The sequence below is a fragment of the Phasianus colchicus genome, chromosome 1, assembly GCF_987193195.1.
Source record: "Phasianus colchicus chromosome 1, bPhaCol1.hap1.1, whole genome shotgun sequence".
NCBI lineage: Eukaryota > Metazoa > Chordata > Aves > Galliformes > Phasianidae > Phasianus > Phasianus colchicus.
Window position 1 is genome coordinate 49,605,702 of NC_143436.1, and position 21,419 is coordinate 49,627,120.

Consider the following 21,419-nt stretch of genomic DNA (forward strand, 5'->3'; position numbering starts at 1 on the left):
AAAGAATTAGGTCACTGAGTATTTGAAAATTTAGCTTAATTTTCCCAGTTGTGGATGGAGGCTAGGTGCAGGCTTTATCAAACAACTCTTAAATCTGAACACAGTCCTTGCTGCTGCCAATGAAGACCTGAAGAAGTGGTTATATCAATTGTCCTGAAATATCCATATATCTGAACTTGCAGAACTTGATTTCTGATAACCTAGCTACTGAAAGACTTTCACAGGACACTAAAATGAATGTAACATGCATCAGGAACATTTTCTTGCCCATTACCATTGACTCTAATTTTGCATTCTTTTCCCTCTTTTTGACTTAGATATTTGTAAATTAATGATATTACCAAGTCTGAACTACTCTTTCTCAAAACTAGATGACGACACAAAAAAAATTCACGGACGTTTGAGTGAGTATGGTGTACTTTCTTGTCTCATCTAATGAATGAATCCTGATGTTCTAGTGACAAACCACTTCAACAAAATACAATAACTCATTCCTTTCCATTACATTAAATCTGATGAACTGCTGAAACCAGACTGAACATATTTACTGAAGCTGCAGAATCAAAATCACAAATAATAAGCGCATCTGTTAGATCAGTGATATATAGCCCACACACCCAATAACGATTTAGAAGAAAAAGCTTCTGGGAGAATACAATCTCCTTAGTTCATGGAAAATTCTTAGTTTGGAAAATAGCATGTTTTTTTTCCTTTCAAGTTACAATGAATCCAGACTTACACACGACTTGCTGGGTTTCAGGCCCAGTAGCTTTATTGCTCTCTTACTAAGCTCTCTCTCTTACTAAGCTGCTGTGTGTCACCATGCCCAGCACTAGGAAGCCTACACCTCAAAGTGCTAGAAGTACTTTCATCTGGTTTATATTAACGGTATTTTAATTGAACAGTTTTTCTAAAATGATAAGATGCAGTGTTAGGACTCATGTCAAAGTTAAAACAAGGAACCAGACTGTGACTATGAAGCCACAAACAGAGCACTGAGGTCACCACCACATCTCAGAACAGCCAGAAAACACAGGGTAATGCTAACACACAGGCAGGCTGTAACTGCTGTAAATGATTATAACAATGCAGTTTGCTATGGATTTGTTTTTCAAGCCAAAATCAGGAGGGAAGAGTATTAGTCTTTCCTTTTTCCATCTGTATGGGGGATGTTTGTAAAACTGTTGTATTTATGAAGATTTTGGCTCCCTCTTCCCAAAGATAAGGAGTAGAGGACTTTTATTTTCTCTACCCTGTCTTATTTGATGCAGTTCAGGGGACCTGCTGGAGAGGAGCTCTGCAGAGAGGGACCTGGGTGTCCTGGTGGACGACAGGTTGGCCATGAGCCAGCAGTGTGCCCTTGTGGCCAAAAAGGCCAATGGCATTCTGGGGTGCATTAAAAAGAGCGTGGCCAGCAGGTCGAGGGAGGTGATCCTCCCCCTCTACTCTGCCCTGGTAAGGCCTCATCTGGAGTACTGTGTCCAGTTCTGGGCTCCTCAGTACAAAAAAGACAGGGATCTCTTGGAAAGAGTCCAGCGGAGAGCGACAAAGATGGTGAAGGGCCTGGAGCATCTCCCCTATGAAGAAAGGCTGAGTGATCTGGGTCTGTTTAGCCTTGAAAAGAGAAGACTGAGGGGACCTGATCCAGGTCTATAAATATCTAAGGTGTGGGGGGCAAAGTGGCGAGGCCAGACTCTTTTCAGCAGTGTGCGGAGGCAGGACAAGGGGAAATGGCCAGAAGCTGGAGCATAGGAAGTTCCGCACCAATGTGCGCAAGAACTTCTTTACGGTGAGGTGACGGAGCACTGGAACAGGCTGCCTAGATGTTATTCTCAAATGTTACTCAGGAAAGGAGCTGTTAGGGTGGCCAGCTGCTGCTCTAGATGTTTTAGCAAATGTGAGGCAGATCTTTCAGAATGACTCAGAAACAAAGGCGATGTTTAAACTTGTTGGTAGCTGTCACTAGGAAAATCTCATACCTGAATTCCTTTATGGTGGCTATAACATTGCAATATAAAATAATTCATGGGATTCAGGGCACTGGTATTGTCTATGCTGTTAGCTTTTCAAAAACAATGTCACAACATGCATTAAATCGGGTTTAATGGATGCACTGTGTGAGGAGATTCTTTTTCTAATAGAAGATAAACTACTAAAGTTAATTTGACAGACTGGAACAAAGTGTGAATTGCCAACTTCTAAATATAAGTTGTTCTCATGTCATGCTGCTGAGTTTTTGTTGTTCTCTTTTGACACTGTGATGCCTAGTACAAGTGAACTACTATATGTTGTGCACAACACTCTGTAGCCCTAAATGTCACAATACATCTAAGCAGCTTTTGTATAAAGTTAACTTCTATAACACTGTGGAAGAGGTGGGAAGGAAAGGAGAAAGGGCAAGAAAACTCAATAAAAACCTGATTCACAGGAAGATTGACTCCACACTGATATCCTTCAAACACACTCTTTGTTCATCACACAGTGAAAGGAGCACTGGTTCAAGCACCTACCAGAGACAGCACTTTACACGAAAACCTGTGGATGTGCTACTTGCAGCTACAGTATTGTACTGTACTGAGTTACGTATTGTAGAAGGCTGCAGTGGGGGAGAAAATTGTGGATTTACCTTTGATGTCCTGGCAGTGTCTGGTGTAGAAGGTCTCTTTGCGTAGGATGATCTCCTGGGCAATGATGCCATAGCTGTACACATCACCCTTCTGAGATACGTCAGCATGACGGAGATGCTCAGGAGCTGTCCACAGGTCTGAAAATCCAGATGACAGTAGGAAAAAAGGTAAATGGGTACAGGAGAAAAGTAATTGAAAAGGGTGATCCTTCTCAAAAGCGTTCATTGGCCATTTTCCATTTACTCTTTTCGTACCAAACATGGAGCTCACTGGTACTGTTTATTTCTTCATTCAGTAGTTAGTTGGATAAGCTGACATCAATGGAGTTAGATAAAACTATGATGTGGTAGCCTGCAATTGTCTGGGATTTGATAATAGTACTATATTTCACTGTTGGTGCAGACCCTCACACCTGCAGAAAAGTTGTGTTTGTTGGCAGTGAACTTGCTTCTCTTAATCTACCTCACATGGACTTCTTAGAAATAGCCCATGCATCTGTATAAGACCAAGGAATGCCAGTGCTATGAAAAAATAAAAATTAAAAAATGCAGAGGCATAAATTCTTGAACCAGATGCATGAAGTGTGTTATTCAAGATGTCATATGAGAAGGCTGTAATATTTCCTGGTAGCCTTGGTATCATGACTCTATAGAAATAATCCCCAAGTGCTTTTGAGCTTGACATAAATACTACCTGTGTGTAACCACTTTCTTTCTACAGAAATTATTATTCTGTACTTCTAGGTCACCAAGCCCTGCTGTACCTCAAAACTAGAATACTGCCATGGTATGACTGTTTTATATGACATGCTGATGATGTATCATAACGGACAGATAGTGACCCTGAAAACAGTGCTATGATATCAGGCTGCAACATCCAGCCACAATGAATCTGTAGATATCTTGTGAAGCAATAAGTTTTCTTCAAGGAAAGAAGCCTAGGGGCCAGAAATTTTGAGGATGATGGCCAAAGTATTTAAGAGCAGCGTAAAAAGATAAATTCATTAAAATTCAATCGTAATATAAATGTAAGTGTAACATGTAAAATAATGAATTAACGGAACATTTTCATTCAGTGCACATTCTTACTCTTCTTATGTTCTCATTGCTGCTCTTGACTTTCTTTGTATCTCAATGTTAATTCTTTCTCTCAATCCATTTGCAACCACAGGTTCTTCTCAGATAATATACAACAGTTACAGTGCAGTATTTTGCTTATTAAACTCCAAACTCTGCTAAACAGATTCAGATGACATAATTTCAGAAGGGCTTATTTTTGCACTCAAGATCAAGAAAAAAAGAGATATGTAGAAAGGAATGCTCTGTTCTACAGAATTGTCCTATGATTATTAGATGAAATAAAAAATGTAAACAAAAGCTGTGAAAACGAATCTGAGCTTATTGAACAGATATTGTTATATTCTGAATGAAAAACATTGTTATCATTACATATCATTACTAATTTTTAAGAATGATCAGAGTCACAAGTATTAATATTTAAATTAAATTACACAACACTGTGATAACACATAACTAATCAATGACAAGAAAAGTACCCAGTGGTACTTAATTCCTTTTTCTTTCTTCACACGATTCCACCATTACTGCTTACAGGAGCTTTTTGCATGAAGTCCTATGGGAGATTTTTGCATGAAGCCTTTGGATCTTGAAAATATTTGTTGCATCTCAGTCACAAGGGAAGTCTCCTTGTTTTTCCAAATATAATTTAAAAATTTATCTTCCATTTCCTGCTCACCAACACTGCCTAATTTCTCTCTCTACTTGCTAATAATTTTTATTGTGTTATTTATGAAGGAGTTTTAATATATAATTTGTATGATGGCTGCTACATGAAACAAAGTTGTACTGTATGTTTTGTACTGTGTACAAGATGTAATGAGGCCCTACTGTACTATGAATATAAGAAAATTCCACTGGGTTGGAAAGCATGAAGGACAGTCTAACTGGATATTGTTTTTACCTTTCCTTTGAGGCAGAATTGAATTACAGCCAAAATCAGTGATCTTCACAACCATGCGATTGTCCACTACACAGTTCGTGGATTTGAGCCGACCATGGACTTCTGTTTTGCTTGAGTGCAGGTAAGACATTCCCTGTGGTTGATAATAGGGAGAAGACAAGGCTATATATGAGACTCTCAGCTGTTACTAGAGTCAAAGAATATGAAGTGTTAGCATAATATGGGTCTAAGCAATAAAATTGCCTTTATCAACAATTCTCTGTCATGGAAGGAAAGAAGTATTTTACAGAAAAGAATTTCCAAGATCATAGAAGCAGTCAACGTTAAGAAATGAGGATGGACTATTAGAAGGATCATGTCTTAACTAATGATCATCTTTCCTATTGGTTAACAAAAGCCTGATAGAGCATCTTGAGTTTTGATGAGATCAGATTGCCACTAGGGCATTAGAGGAGTTTGTTTGCTCCTTGTTTGCGTTGGTTTCATTTGTAGTAAATACTTTTTTGTTATATCTAGTACAGATCTGTTGGAACGTCAAACAAAAAAATGTCTCCAACTACATATCTACCCAGTGGTTACCGAAGATGAGAATAATTGCTCTTTATGTCTGTATCATCTTTGAAGATTACCATTCACCAGAAACTCCGTTCTGAAACGTTTCCGTAGATCCTTCTCAGCAAAGCAGCAGGTAGCATGGGGTCAATGCAGATTAGATGATACACTATCACATGAGGCAAGTGGTCAGAGTAGAGTCCTAAAGGTCACTTCTGACCTGACTGTTAATGGCTTTCTCTGCACTAGTGAATGCGTATCCATTATCCATGAGCTAAACTAGGAAGTGAGCACAATGAGGATTGGCCAGGATAGTTTCAGCTGTATTTCCTGAGATTCAGACTCCTGACTACAACACACACGTGCATACAAAGGTGTGTAGTTTGCTATTTTTTACTTACCACCTCTGAATTTTGTTCATTTAGTGCTAGAGAGTCAAATGTGTATAATACATGCCAAGTGGCCAGCACTGAGGCATAGCAGGAAAAAAACATTAATAAGTGGGTGTAAACTGAGGAAGACTGTAGGTATGCTAATTTACACTTTCCTGCTAATATTTATTCTGTTACATCTCTCTCTTCTACCATACTTATCTCACATCTACTTTTAGCCTATTGCTGGTGGTTTTTCTTCCTATAATCCTCCTTTCTGTAGTTCAGTAGATAAAGCATCATCTACATCGGTTGCTCCAAAAATAATGCCTCCTATTTATTTGCTTGGAAACTATGACAGATAAAAAGATCAGAATAACCCTGTTTGATAAAGCAAATTATCATCTACAAAACAGTGTTTTTCAGCATAGTCACCACCACTACCAATGCATTTTCACCAATTATGAACAAGAGCCTGCATGTCACACTTGTAAAAATCTGCACCAGCAGAGGTGACCCACTGTCACTGTTACCACCACTGAAACGCACCACCCACCACCTCACTGTGCTCACATCCACTGTTCCATCTCCATCAACATTCAGCAAGCATCACCAAATGTCAATGGGTGCCGCTTTTCCCCATGGATGAAGTCGGTGACACACCTTTGCTTCATATGCGCTTCCATGTCAGATGCCATTTTGTCAGCCAGCCCCTGCTGCCATCTGCCACATAGCAACAAAATGTAACAGCATGTTGATGGAAAGGTTCAACCACCAGCATCCAGCTCTGACACTGTGGGCCAACATAATAAACTAGGAGGCATTACTTTCAAAGCAGTTTTTGTATAATTTGTGGAAGTCAGAACAGATAGGTTTTATCTGTTTAGTTTCTTATGTGAATGGTCTTCCACTGAAATTCCTACATGTGCAATTCATCCTTCTGGATGGTAACTGATTGAATTTAAACAAGACTACAGAGATTATGTGGGCAGGCATACATTGTATGACATGCTGGGTTTTCTCTCCTTCCGCACCCATCTTTCCTTGAGAATTGACCACTAAGTGCTACAAGAGTTCACTGAGACATAAGCTGAGTTTGGGGCACAGTACATGTATGTCTGAGACACAGGCAGTATGCAAGACATGCAATCCCTTGAGAATGTGGTTGGACTGGTTATCCTGGGCCTGTCTAGATCCTGCCAAAATTTACAGAGGCTGTGCGCAGGCTATATCCAAGGAACACGCTTCTTGATTAAGCAGTTTTTATCATGCAGCCCTGCTGACATTATCCAGGATGTTTTGCCTGCTTCAGAGCCTATTTCCTCCAGCTATGCTATCTTTCCCCTGCTTCAGGAAATACACCCCCTTTCTATAGCAGAATTCCTAATAAGTTTCAGCATCAAACCAGAGGCAAAGGTAATTTTGATTTCCTTATACCAGAGCTTCCTTGTTAATGATTTCTGAAGAAAGAAGTCTCACAGATCTGCCTGATAATATTTTCCTCTTTCCTTCTAATCATCTTCTATACCTATCTGAAAACAAATTAAAAAAACACAACAGTCTGGAGAACTGCTAGAGGGCTTGAGAGGAGCATACATTGGGATGAGGGGAACAGGAGCTGAAGGGTCATGATATAATTTAAGTAAAGCTAGAAGACATTCAAGTGGAAAGCTACGTTAGTGAAAAGCAGAAAAAGAAGTGCATGATAATGTCTAGGTCCCAGAGATTTCCACCACAGCATCAGGAGGAGGCAGGAATAGGAAAAGGAGAAGTTGGCAGATCATCCAAATGACCATAAATTGCCACATATTCCTAAGTCTGAATTTTCACACCAACTCTAACATTGCTAATATAATAATGCTCTGGAGCCTTTCCAGAATGGATACAGCATTCCACCCAACCCCAGCCTCCATATCCTCATTACCAATGGTGCAGTGAACAAATGGTTCTGAAGTCCTGGTCACACCTAGTGTAGTCACTGGGCATTTGGTCACTCCCTTCAGAGGGACTGCAGTTTTCCATCTCTCATAAACGGAGCCACTACCTGTTCACCATTTTCTTAGGTAATATCTGAAGGTGAACTGCAAAGGGTTGAAAAATGCTCTACTCTTTCGATATGCTGAAAGGAAGAAGGGAAATTGCACTGATGCTATTTAAAATGAAGCTTAATGCTGAACACTAACTGAACCTGAAAGTCATTAACAAGGCCAATAAGCTGTGACAATTTGGATTAAGGAGGTTCTAATAAAAAGCAAGATTTTCAGTGTCTCTTTAGAACAGTGGAGTCATACATCATGGAGACCAAGGCAGAACTGAAGTGTGTAGGGAAATGGAAAAACTTCCAACAACAGTTGTGCACAACAAAAAGTTACCAAAAAGTATTGCAAATTACCTGCAGAGATATAGTGTATGTGAATTACAAAGTTTTCTTAATTACCAGCTAATCAGATGCAAGTCTGCAGTGTAGAATAGAATTTGCTTTATTATGAATTTCTGTTTTTCCCTCTCTAGCTGACTGAAATGGCTAGTCCCACTGAAAAATGAGAGTCTCTAGAGAGTGGGAAAATCAAAATAAAATGCAGAATAAACAGAGCTTGTTTTGAAAAAGAACTTGATCTTGGTTCTGGGTACAAATTGAAATAATCCCATCATTTTGAAAGAACACAGTTTTCCTTTACATGTCTTGCCCGAGGCCAGACAGCACAGTCTAATTTACAGGGCTCGTGACTGCCCAAGCCCTACTAGTCAGAGTCGCAATCATGAAATCATAACCCCCTGATCTTTGGGTCCCATGTCTTTTTGAGGCATATTTTATTATTCATATATACCCCAAAGCCAAATATGGTCCCCATTTACTCCTTCAGTTTGAGAGTCACAGGCTTTCCTGGCCTCCTGGAGGCCAGAAGGAAGAGTGGAAGGGCATCAAATTCTATAAAGGAAAGGAAAAAACTGTAGTAGCTGCTTTTCTCCAGAGGATCCATATTGCAAGAAAGGACAGGCTGATTAATATTGCATGGTCAACAGTCCACTTACCTTGGCAATATCGTACATGACAGAGATTTTAAATTCCCAGTCCATGAATGTGCCATCAGGGTAGGAGATTGTATCATTTAAAACATCCTGTAAAGGAAAAAAAAAAAAAAAAAGATTCTAATCTGCATCAGGGAAAAAGCAGAAGTGAGATGTGAGTATTACATAGCCTTTCATCTAGGGACTGAGTAAGGCTGACCTGCATGTTAGGAATGCATGCACTAGAGCATAAGTTGACTCAAAAGACAGAGAAAATTACATATATTTTAGGATTACTAGAGAGAACTAGAAAAGTGAGGACTCCAGAAAGGAAGGGTTTTGTGTAATTAAAGTAAACTGTGAATTTGCTCTTAAAGCCAAGGTAAATCTAATCACGCTGTGACAGAAATGAGTAAGGACTCATTTCAGTAAGGAAATAAGAGGAAAGGACTGCATGTGTTTTGTGCTCAATCCAGTTACTTCTAACTAACTCATGGCCTTATAAATTCAAAGTAGAGTGATCTTTTAACATAAAGGGACAGTGATTTACAGTTCCAAACACAATGATTTCCATTGCTAAAAGTCAGTCTCCATGAGTTTAGAAGAAAATAATTGGAGATAGATCTGCTATTTTGCTGCCTTGTTGTGAGTTTCATGTGAGTTCCAGAGCCCACTGCTACTGATGAGAGTCTTCGTATGGTCTAAGAAGCTTGCAGAAAATTTGACACCACCATGATTAGCTCTGAAATAATATTGGTAGTAATAAAGTCTAAATCTTTCCTTCCTCTTGCCAGGTAACAATTTACTGTTTCCTTTTATAAACAAGAACGAAGGGCTGACAACACAGGATTTACTATATTCCAGTCTTAAACTGTTTGCCTCTTATTAATATAATATTATTTTCTCTGTGTTTTCAAACTCTGGGGCCACTGCAGGAGCTGCAAGAGCATCAGCAGAGACAACAGCTACGTCTTGGAAAATAAAGAAAACATTATATACTATATGCTCCCAGTGGGGAAAATAATAGATACTGGCTGTTGCTGTTGTCTGGGTAGAGCTCTTGCCTATATTCCCTTGCTCACACTTCACTGCATCCTCTGGCTACTGAGAACCACCAGTCTGATGGCAGCCACAGGTGGAAAATTTGGGAGAGGTGAGCAAGGGGGAAGGAATTAAAAATCAGAAACTTGCCACCACTTGCTTGGTGCAGTGCTGCAGCATGAGGGCCACACAGAGCAGGAGATCTGTTTTCTTACTACAATAATTTGGGGAAGGGAAACTGCAAAATTCTTTACCCGCAGGGAACCTCTTTCGCAGTATTCAATCACTGCAAAGATCATGGTGTCCATCTTCACTGTGCCATAGAACTTGGTCAGGTTGTAATAATCAATCTGCAGGAGCTAGAACAGCAATATTACATCTATTTTTAAAAGCAGTTGTTGCTAGTATAGAAACACAGGTCGATGACGCTTGTGTGACTTTTTATCTCAGGCTCTGATAAGATGTAGGAGTTCCCTTTGAACCAGGCAAGAGTGAAGTACTTGAAGGCATTTGTCATTCCAGAGCCTTCCAGATTAGGGAGTTAAAACTGGATGCTGCTGGATTCTGCAAGATCATTCCAGAGACAACTACAATCTCTATTATTGCTTCTCTAGTCAAATCTCACAGCTAATAAAAATAGCCATTATGAGAGAGAGAATGTTGTTAATCAATCAGCAAGTGAGCAGGTAATAAAATTGTAATGATGCTGCATGATATTATGGACTTTGTCCATACATATACATATACAGACGAATGTCATTTACTTCAGAGTATTTTTAGAGATTAGTGAATTCACAGTATAGCTGTGTTGTGTAAAAAAGAAAACTTGTCATTCAAAATAATGCAGTACTGTAGCCAAGTTCATCCCTAATGTTAGAATTATCAGTATGCACAAGTCAGCACAGAGCTACTTATATTGAAAGATCTGCATTTGGCATTCAGTAATGAGATTTAACTACAATATTCCACTACAAATGAATTAGCACATGAGCAGAGTGCATAGTCTTTTAGCGCTGGCTGTAAAAATGTATTTAGCAGGGCCTTATGACAGTGCATGAATTACTTCATTCACCTCAGTTTCACTGGCTTCAGCTGATGATGTGATTACACAAGCAGACAGAGGTCATCAAGCAGTATGCTTTGATGATCACCTGTCCACCTCACAAACATGCATAAGCATATATATGGCTGATGGAGATGGCAATGGAGGGCAATGACTTCACTCACTGGCTTCATCCCACCCTGCTGAGTCCAGTTGCTACATACAATAATTACCTTGTTCAGTTCTATTTTTTGCTTCTCTGTGAAATTACCATCATTGTTTTTGAGATCCTTCAGGATCACCACCTGAAGAAAAAATATCAGTGGAAAGAAATTGTAGTGATTAATTCTTCTTTTCCAAGAAATGCTGGATGAATATCTCAGTGACACTTGCCTATTGCTTTGCTGTCTCAGTCAACTAAGTAAGCAATGTAGTTACATTTCCCTCAAAGGATTTACCACGTAGACAGGAATGGCATTCAAGGCCAGGCTGGATGTGGCTCTGGACAACCTGGTCTAATGGTTGGCAACCCTGCCCACAGCAGGGGGATTGAAACTAGATGATCATTATGGTCCTTTTCAACCCAGGCCATTTTATGATTCTATGATTCTGTGATGCAGATTGTACCTCAACATGAACATGCCTTCAGTCAGGCAGAGAGCAAGCTCAGCTGAATATACAAGAAATGCACGGAAATGTCCTGTTCTCCACTGATATCTTAATCTCCGTGTTATCAAACTGCATGTATTTAACTTCTGTGCTTTCTGTTTCCACTTTCGTGCTTTTGGACTAGGCCAGGGTTCACGGTGTCTAGTGGTTTGCCTCCTGGCAGTAAGCAAAGTGCAAAGCACCCGATACGGCACATTCCTTCCATGAACCCAAGCCATTTTGCAAGGTCAGAGGGAGGCAGAGTTGCTTCCTGTACTCCAGAGAGGATGTCTGCCACAGAGCTCTCCTGAGCAGAGGAAGGAGCATGGACTCTCAGTTTACCTTCTTGTCATATTTGCCCTGACGCAGTCTCTGGGTGGTGTCACGTCTCTTATCTTCATCAATCTGAGAACAAAGAAGGATCATTAACTTGCAATTATCACCTACTCCCCACTCAGGCTCAGAGAGGGAAGTGTTGCCAGTGTGTGCCCCACAGAGAAGCATAAGCCTCTCTGTAGGGAGTGCCATCACATGCCACAGGAGGTGTGGGGTAGCCAGGCCGCTCCCACAGCTACCATGGCCTCCACTTGCTGCTCCTGTGCTCCTGGGAGTCAGACGAGTGCAACAAAGCACAGAAAAATCATCTGTGGTGTGGAAGAGACTGGCAATCAGCCCTCAGCCTCTTTCCCCTTCATAAGACAAGCATAACTGTTGGGAAATTTATTCTATTAGGGAGTGGTAAAAGGAGAATAATCAATATAGCAAGTGAGAGTTAAAAAAATAAACCACAATAACGTTAACAGATCCCATTCCTATCGCAGCCATAGCCTGTTTTAGTCAGAGAAAGCCAGTGTCCCAGCATTGATGGTTCTCAGGAGACAAAATCCGAGATCCACCTTTGGGTATCATACTTCTCTTACCTTCAGACTGACATGGTTTGTCTCACTGGTCTCCAGGGGCAAGATTTTCTCAGGTGATATATGGGACCATTTCTTCCGCCGACGCTCATTATCTCTCCTGTACTTCCTGCAAAACAAGCAAACTTCAGGATACTACACCTCCCAGAGAACTGAAACTCACGACAGAAGATTGGGACAGGGAAGCTTTGGGATGATGCAAGGATGGAGTGTCAGGTTGACAAGGCTTTAGCACATGCCGCATGTCTCTCATAATCTTCTATTTTGAGGCTACTCTTATTCCCGTAACTTTGGGAAAGAATAAATGCTGTCTCAGTTCCACAGACACAGTAGAAGAATAGAAAAGATTTATCAGAACAGCTGCTGGACCATTTCTAGAGACTCAAGAGAGGTCAGAACAATTTAAGGTGCGAAGGGCTTTCTTCATTTTATATGGTTTTCTCCTGTATGTTACTGAATGTACTCTAAAGGGAGGTGCCTCAAACAACTACTAGCCAAATGAAGTCCTGGCATCAACACTGGGTGTTAATAACAGATGTGAGTACAATGCCAGGAGAGGAGACAAAACAGTAATGATATGAGACCCGTTTTTGTGGACACCTCTTATATTCTGCATATTTTGAAAAAGTCCTTGGAACTGGAAAAAAGGAAACTGCTGTCTTTCTTGCAGAATTTCAGAGCAAACGCTATCTTCCCTTATAGAAAAGCTGCAACTAGGCTTGTACTCATCAAATTATCTGTTTACCCATGCAAGTACTTCCTCTATTTAAAAAAAAAAAAAAAAAAAAAAAAGAAGAAGAAGAAGAAGAAGAAGAAAGAAAACACATGATTTAAGAATGTCTGGAGAGATAGTGTATTGGGAATCCCAACACATGATGACTACTGGCAAGTGCTCCAAATGGGAGAAATGATTGTATTAACTAATAACAAAATATTCCCTTTTCTGAGTCATTTTTACTTATATGTGTATAGGAAAGGGGGTACTGATAATTGCTGTAAGAACGATATTTCTCTGTTCAGTCTCTAAAACTGTTCTCATTACCTCATCAGAATGCACTGCAATTCCAACAATCACCAGCTAGTGATTAAGGATGCATCAAATTGAACTAAAATCTACTGAGTCTAATAATTAGTTATGTGTTTTTTAGGGCTTTGCTATTTTCCTCAGCACTCAGAACTGTAAAGGGAAGTGTGTAGTTCTGACTATGAAGCTATATGTTTATCCTAGAAACCTGAGAGATAAACAGGGACTAATGAGGCATTTTCTTCGTTTTCATAATTGAGTCTCTCTTATTACCTTGTTAGGGAACAATCTGCTGCAGCACTTCTAGTTGAGACGATTGCTATTATTTCTATACTAAAAAGTAAGTTCTCTAGAAGAAAACATGAAGAAATTATTCTAAAATATCCTCAGAAACTTCTATATTTGATGGTTGAGGATATTACAATGGTATGTATACAGTAAGAATCGAAAAATATGAACAGGATGTTTAGTTTATATACATCTGCAAATACGGAAGAGTACAGAACCTTTATAACATGCTCAAATTGTCTCTAGGCAAAACTTTGTCAATTTTCATGACCATATACTAACAACTTTACTTTTCTGTTTATACGTTAGTGCTTATGTGGGAATAGTCAGCTGTTCCATTTCTTGAGCACAACTGCCTGTGTAAGAGTTGTATACCTTCATCTTTGAGTTTTCATCATGAAAAGCTCTAGTCCACAAGGCAGATTGGTCCACTTCAAATAAGTGAACCTGAGCATCTGTTTCTAATCAGGTTTTGTTAAGACCTGATTTTCTCACTTTGCCTGAAGTTCTCTACTGTGTAAATAAGAGGGGTCTTTGGCTACCAAAACCAGATGCAAAGTTAAGACAATTTCTTTGAATATGAAAGAAGACTATATAATTTGGAACTGTACTGAAATTTCTTCCAGCAAAAGGAGATTCCACTGGTTTCTATTTCTGCATTTTCCATCACAATTAAGATGAACTATGTTAGATTTGAGAAATTACATCTGTTAGAAAAGTCTGTATGTGAAGAGTTGGACTGAGTCAGAGGAACTGAGAGAGTGAATGGCTGCATGAAATGAAAACACTTGAACCTTATGGAGTTTTGATTCCCACAAGACAGAAAACTCCTTCTGAATTGAACTTCTCTATCACCAAGAGGTCAAAGAAACATAAAGGAACCCCAAGTGGGCTAATGGTTGACAGTAAGTGGAAAAAATCTGAAGTGTGGTCTGAGACATGAGATTCTGTGTTGAGCAGGAATCAGAACTTTTGCAGATGCAGAAACTTTAAACCTGCTTGTATCTTCTCCCTTGATTATTATCCTTACATAACAATGCTACAGATGCAAACCTGGCTAAACAGTTCACATCAAGAGCGACTACCCAGGTATGTAAGGAAAGGATATGAATAGCTCTTCAAGGAGAAATCAAAGGCACTGCCCTAGGAGGAAAATTCTTCTAGGATAAACAGAGGGACAAAGGGAGTGGTACCTCAGGACAAGCAAAGAGATGATCAGAACCAGAATCACAATTCCTGCGAGTGTGAAGACAGCAATAGTCAGTATGTGTGGGCCTGCAGAAAGGAAAAAAAAATAGAAAGTAAACAACTTAATGAAAGACACTGAAAAACAGTGTTCTATTTAAGAAACTACCTTCACCCACATATGCAAGTCACAGTAGCCAAGCAGGGATATTCTTTGGTCACATTCCAATTGAGAAGCTTTGCTAAAGCTCAGCAGTCCCCAGAGATGACATGTGCCTGCTCCCTTTCCAAACAGGATGAAGCATGGCCCTAAGCAGTGCTCTTATGTCCCCACCTGAGGCATGGGCACTCTGTAGGCACAGCCAGGTGGGAGGTGCATTCAATAGCACTAACTGCCACATCAGCTCAGAGCTTCCAAGTGTTTCACTTCTTCTTTAAAAAGAAACTAAGATAGGTCTGCAATAAAAATAACTGTTTCTTGGTAACCACATTCTAAAAAATGAAGCAGACAAATCAGTTCATGAGAATAGAGTGGCAAGTGGATACAACAGTCTGTGTGGTGGGGATGTACATGCATTAAGTGGTTGAAAACCACGGAAAGTAAAATAAGAACAACAAATTTATAAAAATTAATAAAAATAACATCAAAAAGCAACAAGACTCACACTAGCTACCTCCAAAATCAGGCAGTAGCTAAGCACAGATTTTAAGCACACTAATGTAATTGTTTGCATCCAACATAGAACTCTATTTAGGAACTCCTTTGCATTTTGGGCCCAGCATTCTAGCTTTGGTTTTGTTGTTCTCCCTGCCTTCCATGTTCTCATGCCAGCCTCTGTTGAAAACTATCTGTACAACCATTTCTCTTCACCAGGATACCAAGATACTGTCAACTCCTCATAATGACATATCCTCGGGATTTTGAAAGCAATTTCCTAAGAATTCTCTAAAACCTCAGCTTTGTGAGCAGTGGTTTATCATCAGGTTGAAGTTTCCCATGGAAGGCCGGTTGAACCGCATTTTCCTGTTCCTTAGACTCTGCTTCCACCTCCTGGCTGCTGGTGTTACAACACACCGAAGGACTCCGCATCTTTGCACTGGAGGAATGTGTATTTTTACAAATGGGAAAACAAAATAATCAAGTGCTTGTGAGATGCAATTTTACTTTGTCTATGCGCAGCTTGGCCATGAAGTCCAGCCTTCATTATGTACTCAATGTTAAGATACCATTTCATAGACACAACGGTTCTGCAATTCCCAAATATTTTTCTTTTGCCCTTGTGCAGCCACTTCAAACAAGGACACCTTCAAAGGAATGTATTGAAGATAGTGAGGTCCTCTGATAACATAGTGCATGTGGTGCATGAGGGGAGGATGAGAATGGGACTGGAGCAACACTGCAAAGGCTGGAGCCGGGCAGCACAGCTGTCACAACACAAGCTGGTGCAAGGTTGACACACACTCTGTTTTACTTTACTGGAGAATAGAAGTGTCCACCTTACTGTGAATGACTTTTAGTTTGCAGATAGTGCTTGTTCCTCCAGTTATCGCTTTGCATTATAACATTCCCTAATGGAGGTCAACAGCACAGCAAACTAATGGAGCCCTAGGTTATAACTCTGGCACCTTTGGACACTCACTCATCAGTGCGAATGACTCAGGTTAACACCAACCAACCTACGGTGCACTAACCCTTGCAACCACTGCCACAGCAGGAATTTTTATTTTGCATATCATACCTTGAAAAATATGTCTTCCTATTGCCAACTGCCATGTTGCAAATGGCAAAACAACACCTGCTGACCCTGACCAGCGGGGCTGTACTTTGCCATGCTGAATAACACAGAGGGTTAATCATTTTATCCAGGAGTCACCAAAAACTCGAAAGCAGTGGTGGTTTCTGGGATGTCAGGTTCAATGTTTGGGCAGAGATTGAGCTGGATATTAGGTGTGAGGGTTTTGTAAACTCTCTTGGAAGAAAAGGTACGTTTAATGGATATCTCACCAGTGCTTGGAATATCACTAGGCAGCCTGTGGCTCTTCCAGATGAAATCCGGACTGGTAGATACTACATACGTCTTGTTCTCCTGAGTGTTGAAATACATAAGAACTCTGTACTGTGGCTGTAGGAGTGAAAAAAATGCAGTCAGCAGCAGTTCTCTCTCTCTCTCTCTCTCTTTTTTTTTTTTTTTTTTTTTTTTTTTGTCCCTTGTCTCTAACTATTCTTAAAAATGCACAGCTCAAACTTCAACAGAGTAATTCTTGCTCTTTCTGCCACACTGGTGTGTTCTCTTCAGCTTAGCCATATGTTAGGCTGCCATATTCTTCCTTACTCCTCCCCCCTCCCTAAAAATAAATGTATCAGAGTGACTAACTGTACTTCACTTAGTGAACCTGGACGACATCAATCCTCCCATGTCCAACACGCCATTTATGACCCCCTCCCAGCATGCCCAGTATGACTTGATGTGCCACCACTTCAGGTTGTTTACACTATTCTTATGTGATAATGCATGGCATTTTGTTTCTCCTTTCATATACAAGGCCAAGCAGTTGCTTCCTGGACATACATACATCACTTGCAGACTGTGTCGTGTACAGCAGGGTCAGATTGTTATCAATATCTCCGAATGCATCTAGAGTCACGGGACCCTGTGCACCTGTGGACACACAAAATTAGTCAGATGGCTTGTATTATACAATAAATAAATATGTGACAGGAATTATGGGACAAATAAAAGGATGCTCAGGATCTTTTTCTTCTTCATCTACATGCTAGAGCACATATCAGTTTAGTGTAGCACTGCTTCTTCCTTCATAATGCTCCACATTTTCTCTAGAAAACCCAAAAAAAGGTGTTGAACTAACTGCACAGAAAAGCAAAGTCTCCCTCTAGCCATAGAAAAGATATATATGTCAGGTTTCTTCAGTATACCAAGAATGGCAGAGTAAACTCCCCTGAAGGGATCATTTTAGAGGTGAGAAGGAAAATTGCCCATTTCCCTCTGCAATTTGAGTCTGTCAACAAGAAAAGAAATGTGGAGGTACTTTCATTCCTCTAACTCTTTTGATAGCTATGTGCTTGACTATAACAACATTATTTTAACCAAGTTCTTTTTGCCTTTAATCTCTTGACTCCTAATGTCAGCAGATGTGTACACTGAGAAATTGCCTATGGAAAACATTCCAAGGATTTTAGGGTGGAACCTTCTACATCCCTCAGCACTGTCTTTACTTTGTTCTCATGAGGCCAGGCACTTCAACAAGAGTAAGTGTTGCCAATATCCACCACACTTGAAAATCTCACCACCATTTTTTCCTTTCTTTTTGTTCAGGAAAGTCTCTTTGACCGGTTTCAGATTGCTCTTTTGCTGCGGTTGCTAATGATTTCTTTTATTTTTCCTAAAGTTCAGCATCATTATTTTCATTTGGAAATGCCTTTTTTTTCTTTTCTTTTCTTTTTTTTTCTTTTTTTTCTTTTTCTGTTAATTTTTTCACAGTTCACCTTCTACATACCAAAATATTATTATTTGAACTCTCTACTCAGCCAGCAACTACACAAGGAAGAATGAAGGTGATTCAACACCTTTCACTTCTAGGAGCTTTTTTAAAAAAGAAACCTATAACTAACATGCAAAATTAATTTGAGACAAGAAAAAAAAAGTCTGTGTAACTTATCTTTCAAACCAAATGAAACCAAAGAGATGACAGTATAAAAAAGGATGCAGACTTCAGTAGGAATTCACAGAATCACAGACTTACAGAATGGCTTAGGTTGGAGGGGACCTTAAAGATTATCTAATTCCAACCCCCTGCTGTGGGCAGGGCTGCCATCCGCCAGCTCAGGCTGCTGGACCCATCCAACCTGGTCTTGAATGCTTCCAGGGATGAGGTACCCTCAGCTTCTCTGGGCAGCTGTGCCAGTGCCTCACTGCCTTTTGAGTAAACAATTTCTTCTTAATATCTAACCTAAATTTTCCTTCTTTTAGCTTAAACCAATTCCCCCATGTTCTATCACTATCAGACCATAAGAAAAATAGGTCGCCTTCCTGTTCATAAGCTCCCTTCAAGTACTGGAAGGTCACAATGAGGTCTCTCTGGAGAGTCCTCCAAGCTAACCAAGCCCAGCTGCTGCAGTCTATCTTCATAGGAGAGATACTCCAGCCCTTTGATTATCTTTGTGGCCTCCTCTGGACACATTCAATCAGCTCCAGATCCCTCCTATACTGGGAGCCCTAGGTTTGGACACAGTACTCCAGATGGGGCCTCACAATGGCAGAGTAGAGGGAGATAATCCTCTCCCTTGCCATACTGGGCACACCTCTTTTGATGCAGCCCAGAAGCATAAGCAAACCTTTTTTTTTTTTTTTTTTTTTTGCTGGGATGCTATGGTTAAAACAAAGATAAGCACAAAGTCTGTCAGACCATATCAAGAAACTCTGGGAAACTTCCAGCCATGTTTTGTGAAAGTAGGTGAGACAATAAATACGGAGCTTTGAGTATCACTTTGGTACAGACCTCTGATGTGAAGTGACAGATATTCTTTGCGCACAGACAGATACTGTTGTGATTTTGTTGTGTATGTGCTGTCTCTGTCTTTTCCTAATGATCAATTTCTGTGATTTTTAAGTACAAAAGCCCACTGGTACTAGACAACCTGTAAGAGGAACAGGAACACTGACTATGAAGACCCATTGTGTTGCCAGCTGGATTATGCTCTCAACAGAGACACCCAGGCCTACAATGCCTTTGTAAACTAAAATCAGTTTGAAATTAATTGATTAAAGCTTTGATAAGTGGACTTCAGAGATGTTTTGAACATTAATCATATTTCACAAGCACTTCTCTCAAGCCAAAGCTAGGTCTCTGGTACAAAGCGTAGAAAAGACATTGCCACAATTTAACAACCCGTGGAAAACTGAAAATGAAACCTGAATGCCAGTTTGCCTCTAGAGGAAGCACAGACTCTGAAACTCTTTGCTCTTCTAGCACCTTTTTCATTCTCTGAAAAGTCTCCTTACAGACTTCATCTCTTTTTCAAAGTAATGGCACCAGTTTCAGGGCCTCATCCCTGTCCTCCAGCTCTGCTGCCCAGGAAGCTCTCTCTCCCCTCCTCCCATCCCTCTTTTGTCAGCAGTATTCTCCAAACACAATTCGGATCTTCTCTACAGATTACAAAAATGTTTATTAGGCTGGGCTGCTACTATTTCTGAATTTTGAACCTGAACACAAATTTTTCTCACCCAGAATCTTGTTGCAAAAAAAGGATAACCAAAAATGCTTATGTAGCACTGAGGGACATGGTCAGTGAGCATGGTGGGGATGGGCTGATGGTTGGACTAGATGACCTAAGAAGCCTTCTTCAACCTTAATGAGTCTATGATCCTGTGATTCTTTGAAAAAGCCATGACCCAGAAAGCAATCTGCTCTCAAACAGGCTGTTGCTAATTGCAGTGGCACTGAGGTTATTCTACACAACTGCTACGTAGTGCTTTTGTTAATACTGAAGATAACATATGTGATAAAAATGATAGAAATGTAAAAGAAAAATTACAGTAGGAATAAAACTCACTGAAATGCTTGGACTTTTTTTAGTGTAAAAGGGACTTATCCTAAGTGTACTTAAAACGAATCTCTTTCTTCACTTCAGTGAACCCTGCTCAGGACCATACATTTTTACCTTCAAAAGTGATATTTCGGAATTCATTGATGAAGCTGAGAGGTAACACAGGGCTTTGGGAGAAGATAAATTTCTTCAGAATATGTCCAAACAGCAAGACTGCATTATAATAGCCAATAACAAAGTCATCTTCCAGCTAGAAGAGGAGGAAAAAAAAAGCACTCTGAGAGTTCATATTTCTGCTTTAAAACTACAATAACTTTGGTAATTTGCATAGGCAAAATTTCCAGCATGGAAGGCCAGCATCTGCATGTTGAGTGATTACATGGGCAATGCTACATTGGTGTTCTCTCTTGGAAGTGTAAAGTTGTGAAGAATAAGTTTTTGGTGTCTTAAGACAGGAAAGTAGGGAAAAACTTAAAAGAGGCCCATGTAAAGCACTGGCATGCTGATTCTGGAGCAAACGATTCAAGAAATCCTACATTGTAGGTTCTAAGCAGGTGCGCACAGCGGGACACTAAGCTCTTGGCTTTGGATTAGACGCTCAGTGCAGATCATCTGGTGTGGTGCCAACAAGTCTGGGCTTCCAGATGGCCACAGCTCAAGGGCAAGAAGCTGTGCCAAAATTCCCAGCTGCCTGCCACAGAGCTGGCACCCAAAAAAGGTTGAACCCAGGCTGAGGGATCTGGAAACTCAGTAAAGCCAGCCAAAAGCTGGAGAGCTGGAGCTCAAAGCCAAAAATCCTGGAAGGAACTCTCTTGTAGAGTTTGTTTCCTGGGCAGACTGCGGGAGTATCAGTATCAGTAAAGCAGATACAGGGTTTGTACAGTTTCAGCTTTCCAGGAAATTTAAGAGGACATGTATGCATTTCCTACAGAAAAAAAACAAAAACAAAAACAAAAACAAAAAACCAAGAACAAACAAAAAGAAAACTTGTTTCTTGAAAATTAGAAAAACTGGAACATCTCTGGTCAGAAACAGTAATGGTTGTGATTGCCACCACTTACGCATACCTGCATACAGAAATCTTATCTTTCCATGCTTGCATCCCTATTACACCTATAGATCTTCTTTCATTGATGTTTTGCAGCTACACAGAAAACGTAAGATTGTCA

At 40.1% G+C, this 21,419-nt stretch overlaps 1 protein-coding gene and 1 long non-coding RNA gene across 6 annotated transcripts in view; one reads left to right on the top strand and one right to left on the bottom strand.

Moving 5' to 3' along the window:
* The window catches only part of GUCY2C (guanylate cyclase 2C), a 56,668-nt gene that overhangs the window by 12,268 nt on the left and 22,981 nt on the right, over nt 1-21,419 (bottom strand). For all 5 annotated transcript variants that reach the window (XM_090141205.1, XM_090141194.1, XM_090141198.1 and 2 more), the window contains 11 exons: nt 20,365-20,500; nt 17,259-17,344; nt 16,690-16,807; nt 14,693-14,774; nt 12,191-12,296; nt 11,613-11,675; nt 10,856-10,927; nt 9,835-9,939; nt 8,564-8,650; nt 4,608-4,740; nt 2,627-2,764 (listed from right to left, as the gene is read on the bottom strand). In XM_090141205.1, coding sequence (XP_089997331.1) covers nt 2,627-2,764; nt 4,608-4,740; nt 8,564-8,650; nt 9,835-9,939; nt 10,856-10,927; nt 11,613-11,675; nt 12,191-12,296; nt 14,693-14,774; nt 16,690-16,807; nt 17,259-17,344; nt 20,365-20,500 — 1,126 coding nt within the window. The remainder of the gene's footprint in view (nt 1-2,626; nt 2,765-4,607; nt 4,741-8,563; nt 8,651-9,834; nt 9,940-10,855; nt 10,928-11,612; nt 11,676-12,190; nt 12,297-14,692; nt 14,775-16,689; nt 16,808-17,258; nt 17,345-20,364; nt 20,501-21,419) is intronic.
* LOC149919588 (uncharacterized) lies at nt 2,705-5,668 on the top strand. The gene is made up of 3 exons (XR_016466956.1): nt 2,705-2,794; nt 4,624-4,728; nt 5,124-5,668. It is a non-coding gene; the product is annotated as an uncharacterized LOC149919588 (long non-coding RNA).